Source organism: Sciurus carolinensis, chromosome 2 (genome assembly GCF_902686445.1).
Source record: "Sciurus carolinensis chromosome 2, mSciCar1.2, whole genome shotgun sequence".
NCBI lineage: Eukaryota > Metazoa > Chordata > Mammalia > Rodentia > Sciuridae > Sciurus > Sciurus carolinensis.
The window spans coordinates 82,965,639-82,975,073 of NC_062214.1; the positions used below are offsets into that span (position 1 = coordinate 82,965,639).

The following is a 9,435-nucleotide window of genomic DNA, read 5'->3' on the forward strand; positions in this document are numbered from 1 at the left end:
TCAGACTACCTAACTTCTAAGTCCTTATCAAGAAGAACTTAAGTACTGATTTCAATAAAATAAAATATATAAAACCACTCTACCTCTCTGTCCTCTCTTTATGTAAGAGTCAAAAAGAGAAACAAAATCTGCTCTTTTCAATCAGCTCTGTAACCCAGTCAATTTACTTTATTCCATTTCCAAGCCTGAGAGTAAGCATCTAATATTTCTAGTAATACTGTAACTTAAAACTTTTCAATTACTTACCACTGAATTTATACTTCATGAATGCAGTTCTGAAGTTATTTCTACACATATAAAATAAAATCATATATAATAATTTACAAGCAATGTAAAACATATTCCAAATCATCTTCTACTTGGGGTCTGGGTGGAAGGAAGATGTATAATAATCTGAGTTTTAGGGAATGACAAAAGCTAATTCTTGCATCCAAAAACAGAAGTGATCAGTGTTTAAATAGAAGAATTGAGATAAATATACTACTCAATTTTATAGGCTTCAGTGCAAAAGAAACTTGGGTGAAGAAGGGACCTTTGAGATTACCTATTAATTAATTCTATCCTTCAGTTAACAGATGAAACAGAGAAGCTATGGGACCTCATTTTAAAATAATGGCCTTAAGTATTCCAAGTTCATAATTAAAGGTGAAAATACATTGGAAAAGTTGTAAAAGTATTAGTCAATGGTCTTACTCTTCATGTTATCATTCCTCTTCCACAATAAATGGAACCTTGACCCTACATACACATAAAAACTCTTTTCATCAATAATCCTATATGTGGGAATCCAAATACAGGGAAAATACCACATACAGAAAGATGTTCATCATAGCATTCTTTATCAAGCAAAATTGTGAGAACATCTTCAATAATCATAACAAGAAAATACATAAGAACGTAGGCTTTCGAGTTGGAAATACCTGAATTCAAATGCCAATTTTTCAAATGACAGCTGTGAGACCTTTAGCAAGGCAACTAACATTTGAGACTCAGTTTTCTCATCCACAAAATGGGGGTGTGGAGGGGGCATAACCATCTTCTTCATAGGGTTGTATAAAAAATTAAATATATGTAAAAGAGCTTGGCAGAGTGCCTGGAACTCTGTTGAGTGTGCTATAAATACCCCTTTTATTAGTCACCATTAATATTACATTCTGTCCCTGGAATATTATACAGACATTTTAAATAATGGTTAAGAAAAACCCATATGTAGTGGTATAGAAAGATCTCCAAAACACCGTTGAGCAAAAAATGTAAAGTCGATAAAAAATGGTTAGCTGGGTGTAGTGTGGCACATGACTGTAATCCCAGTGACTGGGAGGTTGAAGCAGGAAGTTTACGAGTTTGAGGCCAGTCTGAGCAACTTGGTGAGAACCTCAGCAACTTAGGGAAACCCTGTTTCAAAACAAAAATTAAATTAAAAGAAAACGTCTGGGGCATGTAGCTCAGTGGTAAAGTGCCCTTGAGTCCAATCCTCATTACCAAAAAAACAAAAAGAAAAACAACAGGGAGTATGATTCTGCTTATGTATTTAAAAAAAAAAAAAAAAACAAAAAAAAAAAAACAAAACTATACACACCTATGCAAATACAGAAAAAAGTATTAAAAGTGGTTATTCATTAATAAAATGGAATTTGCTGGTAGATGTGATCAATTTTACTCTATATAATTTAAAAAAATATTTTAAAAATAAGTTTTTTAAATGAAATGATTTAAAGATAACATGGCAATAAAGAAAAATGTTAAATTTTAAGGGCAAACACCTAAAGTTGTGCATATACCATGATTACAATGTAAAAAGGTAAGTCATACAGATAGCAATTGGAAAGAAATATACCAAAATTGGGCCAGTGGGTCTGAATGATGTTTTCGGTCTCCTGTATTCAAATTTTTTAAATCAAAAAACTCTTCATTGTAAATTAATTCAAAATTTGACCTTATTTTAAAATCACCTTTTGTTTATCTTTTGTTTGATTACATTCCCTGACAAAATTAATTATTTTAAAGCTTAAACGCCAAACTTTTCTTCTTCACCTCACTCAGCTGTCTGGTCAATATGATCTCACCTACAGTCATTTCCTCTGTTTTCCTGTTATGGATATCAAGAAACCAAAGTGTACCCAAAAGCCAAAACACTTACCAAAGACATGGTAACTCCCAATCACATGAAAGTCACTAATCAAGTAAAGTATTTGTAAAAAAAGATTATTAGAAACAGCTCCCAATGATAAGATTTATTAATGTTACCTCAAAATTCTTCCTGGTGTAGAGAAAACTCAGAAGGCAGAAACCAACAATGATCAATTAAGACAACAGAAAAAGAAATCTTTACTTTCAAATAATATAACAGATTTATAGTATACTTTAAAAGTTCAAAAAGAAACATTAAAACCATTCTACACAGATCATTTGCTGTTTATAAACAGTTTTACATTTCATTTTTCTGACAATCCAGTTATGTAGGTAAGGTATTGTTCTTGCCTGCCTATAGCCCCCAATTTACAGACACATGTGTGAAGTTCGGAACCATGAGTCATACCCCCAATCCTCTGCCTCCATATACATCCTTATTCACTATTCCACATTACATATTAATTTCAGACAGTCACATTTCTTACCTCCTTTGAGCATTCATCCCCAAAATCTATGATCATGATCCCTCTTATACCTCATCCTAACAAACAGGCAGAACAGGGCATCAGTCCTTTTTTTTCTTCAACAGATGACTCAATAAAAATCAATGACCTTTCCAAAGATGGTAAAAACTAATAAATACTAAATGGCAGCATATCTAGGAGGATGACCAAGCTTACACAGGGTCAGAAGTCTATGTGAAGAGTGGCTGAAGGAATTAAGGATAATTAACTTAAAAAGGAAGAGGAGACAGGAAAATATACACACACACACACATATGCACATAGAACATACGAATTGTGTCATTAGATACTGAAGACATCACATGAAGGAACTGGATTTGTGCCATATGCCCTGGGAGTTTAAAAACAAAGGCAACTCAACATTCACTCAACAGACATTCACTGGTTACCTACTCTGTGCCAATGCTTCAGCTATGGTAGGGATACGAAGGTGAGTAAGACAAGTGCCAACCAACCCTCAAGAGGTTACAACCAGCACAGGAGAAACGAACATAACATGAGACAAAAGTGCTCAGAAAGCCATGGAAACACAGAGAATGTCAACTATTAACTCTGGGAGAAGGGGTTGATAAAGAAAAGGTCACTGATGAGATGGGTTTCAGAGTGAACAAGATAGGAAGTGGATTTAACAGGAAGAACAGCATGTACAAAGGCATGGAGACATGGTGCTCTGCAATTAATCTGAAGTGGTGGAACACAAGATATGTATTGTGGGTGACAAGAGAAGCGGCTTTAAATTAGGGCTGGCAGAGGTGGTGGTAAAGAACACAAAGGGCCTCACAATCTCCATGCCAAGGGGTTTAGATTTGGTAATACTCAAGCTACGGAACACTAAGATTTTAAGTAGGAGAGTGACATATTTAGAAAAATATCTCAGAAAGCTCATTCCAGCAGGACTTCTGCATTATGCAAGGTACCTAACTATTCAATGAAGGCACCAAGTAGCATGTGAAAAGTGGACTAGGAGAGGAATTAGGTTATAAGTAGCAACTGAAGACATGGAGAGAATAAACAGAATGAGACAAACTTTAGATACCAATACAAGTTTAGTTCACACTTTTCTGTCCTTCAAAAACAAATGAAGAATCAGTGAAAGATGAGATGAATCAAGTGATGGACTGATTCTGATAAAGACAAGGGAAGAGGAAAAAATCCAAGAAGAGTAAAGGAGAGAGAACACTATATTAAATGAACTGCAAAAAGCAAAATCTAACAAAGTTATTCAAAACAGGAATGGTCTACCCTATGAGATAATGAATTGTATCATCAAATAAATGGCTCAGCAGAAGCTACAGGGTCCTGAATGATGTCCATGCAGAATGAGAAGACCTGGAATTCACAAGGTGCTCTGTCAAGTCGTCTTCCCCAAGATCCACACAAATCTCTTCAGTAATCTACCCTTCCTTCCTTCCTTCCTAAAGCCATTTTGTGGGGCCTTCTCATTTCTAACTCTCTGCCACTGCTGACCATTTTCTACCATCAGCCTTCCCCTTTTTCCTTTTTCTTCCATCTCTACATGTTCATATGTCTACCCAAAGATGCAAAAACATTCATTTATCCAGTGGTCCCAAACCTATTTTTCTCACCTTTTGCAAATGAACATCTCCACTCTCCTACCTAATTCCTACAAAACATTTCTGAATCTACCATTCTACAAAAATAAAAAATAAATAAAAGCACTGACAAATGACATCTTATTTACTGACCACTTGTTCCACTTGTTTGGTTCTCCATTCCTTTGATCTCTTCCACAGCTCATGACAGAACTGACTAATTCCCCATCATTGCAGTTATTCTTTTGACTTTTAAAATGAGGCATAGTGGTTTACAGAAAGTACTCTGGACAGAGAAACAGAAGACCCATGTTCTAGACCCAACCTCACATTTAATTAGTTGTGAGCCTCTCTACCTTCTCCCCATTACCTCTCAGATCTCACTTCTGAGATACCCTGACACAAACTAGATAAGTCATTCCAGCATACACTTTCTCAAAACTTATTCTCCTTTGTAGTGCTTATCACAATTGCTTAATTTATTAGTTGATTGGCTATCCTCCTATTACACACCAGACTGTAAACTCCACGAAGACAGAGAACACATGACTTGCACCTCACCAGTACAAAAAAATCCACTGATTGAATTAATGTCAAAACTGATGTTAAGATCACTTCCAAAGAGAATGCTTACATTATTTCTATTAACCTAAGTAATAAAATTACCAGAACTTATTTACAAAATTACTAACAAAACTTGAAACAAACTCCACCTATTACCTCAAACACACACATGATGATTTACATACAAAATTACATATAAAATTAAACAAGAATAAGTTGCACTTCTCTGGACTATGGCCAGGAAACGAAAGGACAGATCAGTTACCTATATTTCAGGACTGAAAAGTGTGACCTAAACTTGTACAGGATGAATGTGCAAGTGTACATCATGACATCAGAGATGCTAATTTGACATTAGCACTTGTTTATGTAGCTGTTCAGATAATACCTACTGGTACTTAAGGTTTAATGCTGTTGTTTAACACTGGCCAAAGTCACAGAGACAGACAGATGGACTGATACTCTCTTTGCAAGGAATCAAAAGTTTATCAGTCAAGTTACCTTGAAGAGTGACTTTAAATATTATTTCATATAAATCAGGGGGAAATAAGAAACAAATACTGGTTTAGTAATTTTAAGTTGCCATTTTGCCTAATCAGGTGACTTTCAAATGTAAAATTTTCATATTTCATGAAAGTATGTGAAAGTTTTGTCAAGTTTTATGGTCAAACAATTTTAACAGATTACATACTATTTTATCCTTCAACTGCTGAATGTGTTACACTCCCCAACTACACCTGAAAGCTGCATTTGTTAACAGCTTCCCCTTAAATAAATAGGAATGCAGGTGATTCCAGTAATCCATGATATGCAAAAATGAAACTGAAAATGGTTTTCGAGGTTCAATATATTTATAGATTGTCACTTGAAAACAATGTACAAGTACTTAAAATTCGATGCTTGCACAATTCCCTAGGTTAACAGGCTGTAATTGTAACCCCAGAAAAGAGGCATTTCATAACGGAAAAACTAAAAAAGATAGTCACCTGGAGCCGCTCTCCAAGGCGTCCTCATGGTTAAGTCAACACCCCTGGTCGTTGAGGATGCATGTGTGACCCTGACACCCCTTCTTCCGTAGACTCGGTCTCCAATCCCTACGCAAGGAGTCCCCCGAGACCGGCCCCGCGCTTCCCTGGGACTTCAGAAGCTGGGAAATCCCTGGTCAGGGATTCAGGGGGGTTCAAGCCCCCTCCCTCTTCCTTTCCTGAAAATTAATGAATTGGCCATACGATTGTTTATTTAATGAGGTGTGTAGTGGCCTCTACTGGTGCCTGTGCGAGCACAAGAATGTCCCACTCTTACAAGTGGGATGAGCCTGGGGGAGGGGAGAGAGGCGAGGGGTGAACCTGCCTCCCGTACAAAGCGCAGAACTAGACCCCGGAGCCCCAGACCTGGCCCCGGCAGCAGCCCTCCCCCAGTGGCGCCCCCTCCCGCCTAGACCACTCTCACCACGCAAGATTCCCTTTCTTCTCCGCCACGGGAGCCGAGGCAGAGAAGTTCCTGCACGTTTCCTCCTGGATTCTAAACAAAAACACCGCAGCCGCAGCCGCCGCTGGAGCCGGTGCCGCGCCCCTGCCCCCACCCCGCGCCCCGGGCCCGCGCCGCCGCGTACCTGCGGACTGCGGCGGGGAGCCGCTCCTGGCAGCCGCAGCGCCCGGCGCCGGGCGCCCAAGCAGCAGCAGCAGGCAGTAGAGCCAGAGGGAGGAGGTGCTGAAGAGTCGCCGGGCTCCCCGCTCCGCCGCCATCTCTTTCCCGCGAGTGAGCGGCCGCGGCGGAGACAGCGCCGCGGAGCGCTCGCCTCCTTCCCTCCCGCGCGCCTCAGCCGGTCCCTCGCTGCAGGCTCGGCTCCCGCGGCCGCAGCCGCCGCTGCTCCAGCACGGCCCGGCCCGGCCCGCGCGGCCCCTCTAGCGGGAGGGGAGACTCGGGGGCGCCTCCCTCCTGCAGGGGGGCGGGGAGGGGAGGAGAGCAGAGAGGGGAGTCAGTACATTCCGGGGCCGGGGGGGGTGGCTCGGTCTCCGGGTTCCAGGCGCCGCCACCCGCCGCCGACTCCGGCACCACACACCAGCGCGAGGGGGGCGGAGACCGCGGGCGGCGGGGGTGGGGGGCGGGGACCCAGGGCGCGCACACGCGCACGCGCGCCTCCCTCGCCTGCGCCGCCTGGCGCTCTGCGCGGCCAGCCCGCTCCAATCCCGGCTGCCGCCTCGCGGGCCGCGGCGGTGGCGGCGGCGCGAGAGCTGGTGCGAGGACAGGCGGCGGGCCCGCTCCCCTCCCCCTTCTCCCGGGAGCCGGGGACGGGCACGGGGCGCGCGCGCTGGGCGCTGCTGCTGGCGTCAGGGAAACCCCGGAGAAGCCGATCCTCCTCCTCCTCCTCCTCCTCCCGCCCGCGCGCTCCTGCCTCCGGCTCCTTGCTCGGGGAAGAAATTCCCCCCTCACCTCCCTGGACGCCTCGGGGTACAGAGACCTGAAGGCTAGTGGAGCTCGGAGCCCAGGCTGGTCCAGGAGGCGGGAGCGGACGCACGCCTCTGATCAGCCTGGGCCCGGGGCCTCTATATAGGGCCTCGCAGGAAACCGAATGGCCTCCGGGAGGAAACCTGGTTCGCAGAGGGTCGGCGCGTGGATTTATGTGCTCGCCAAAAACAATAGCGAGCCGCCCGGCCCTTGCTGGGACCTGGCGCGGCTCCCGTGGGAGGGGGCCTCCAGCGCCGCGCTGACCTCCCGTTTCCAGGCCGGGCCGCCCTCGCCGCCCTTTTCCCCGGGGTACTGCTGGGACCCGCCCGCACCAAGGGGCCCGAGTCCAGGGAGCCAGGGCCCAGACAAAGGTGCCCGGTGGCCAGCCCTCCATCTCCTGCGGAGGCCGGGACAGAGCTCCGTGACCCCGGGCTAATTACCTAGTCGTAACTGCAACCTTTCATCTACCTGTACTTTGGCGGAGCATTTCGCCTTTTCTTACCTGGGACACGTCTGTAGCCGGTAAACCAGGAACTAGCAGGATTTGATTTTTAAATCACTTGGTAGTCGTGAGGCAGCACCCAAGGTACCCAAAGTTGGGTAAAAGCAGTTTTTAGTTCCACTACTGACGAGAGTATGGTTCATGTTATAAACTGCACCTATGGAAATTTAAGAAAATTTCTTTGTGTAGTCATACACTTGGATAGTCATATTTGGTTGTTGATGAGTTGAATTTGTATTCAATTTTCTGTAAAGTCAATAACCAAGATGCGTTGCTTTCCACAAGAAAATGGCTAGTCTCTAATGCATCCCCCTGTGTCTTCTCCGGTTACTTTCTTTAGATATTTTATTCCGAAGTGCCAAAATAAACAACATAAGGCGCGGATTAACATTGAGAAGGAAGAGCTCAGAAACCTCATAAAACCTTTTCAATGACCAAAACAGTGAAATTGGGAACCCTCATTTCTGTTCTTCGAAACAATTGGCTTAAAAGAACAAACAAATGCTTATTGTGGGAATAACCCACGAGGGAAACCATTTAAATATCTTTGTTTTGGTTAGCGTTGTTAACTAGAAAAAATATTTCCTAAATAGCCCTGACTGACCTGTTAAATTAGAAATAGATTACCTCCCAATTACTTCACAAGTATTTGCTTAATTAACCTTTAATAATCACATCATTATTCAGTTTTCTGAGAAAATGAGAAAAGCTCTTTGGAAACTATAAATGATGTTGCAAATGTTAATTTTCAACTATAGTTTTTAAGGCTGAATTTTTTTATTATATTAAAACTCTACAGTGTGTAATGTGACTTCCAAAATGAGGCTTACATTCATCTCCAAGTTTAGAAAAGTATATATGTGGCTAATTTCATGTATGACCTCTGTAAGTTGTCTCAATTTATCAGCCCACTGTGTATATTGAGTTTATATTAAAAAGTTTAAAGCACTTTTTGTAAAGTAGGGCGACTTAATCATATATTTCTGATTTCTGATTAAATCGCAATTTTCACAAAAGTAACTCTAATAAACCACTAATAGATGGAGCCCCAAATAAAATGTTACATATCAGTTCAAGAGTAAGATTGTAAAGTTAACTCAGGCACACACTTCAAATCAGATTCTTTACTTCATTTTGATGTTACTATCTTGTTTACACCCTGTTTTAAAATCATAATTTGAAGTCATTAACCTTTCCTTTGTTTAGCAAGGCATATTCATCATTCTCATTCTCCAGAACAAGATTTTCAATAAATACTTGGGTCCACAACTGTATCACCAAGCAACATATTTTCATGTAAGTCTAAACTGAGTCTATGAAGAGATATTAAATCACTGCTGAAATTAACACTTTTTTCATCTAAGTGAAGTTGGAACATGAGGCCCATGTTCAAGGAGTAGTGCACAAAGAAACTTTAGAGCAAAGAAAACAAAGTGGCCATTGTATGTTAGTATAAATTATCGAAGTGCAGGCCAAAAATAACTAGACTAAATATTCTTGTGAAATTTATTCTAAGTATATTTTGTTATAAAATTAAATGAAAAATTAAAGCCCATGAATATAAAACTTGGTAGGATTCTTATTCTCTATAGTAAAAGGATTTTTTTTTTTAAGCATTAGGGAAGCAATATAGTTCAGTGTTTAATTGCTGCCAATAATGAGATTTTGCAGCTGATTGCCTGACTGAATCCCAGTATCCAAGGTAGAGGAG

The 9,435-nt window shown here is 41.8% G+C and overlaps 1 protein-coding gene across 8 annotated transcripts in view; it reads right to left on the reverse strand.

Moving 5' to 3' along the window:
• Neo1 (neogenin 1) overlaps positions 1-6,835 on the reverse strand; it is a 233,012-nt gene extending 226,177 nt beyond the window's left edge. For all 8 annotated transcript variants that reach the window (XM_047538938.1, XM_047538940.1, XM_047538935.1 and 5 more), the window contains exon 1: positions 6,387-6,835. In XM_047538938.1, the coding sequence (XP_047394894.1) occupies positions 6,387-6,519 (133 nt within the window). In that variant the 5' untranslated portion in view covers positions 6,520-6,835. The remainder of the gene's footprint in view (positions 1-6,386) is intronic.
• Between the last annotated feature and the right edge of the window lie 2,600 nt (positions 6,836-9,435).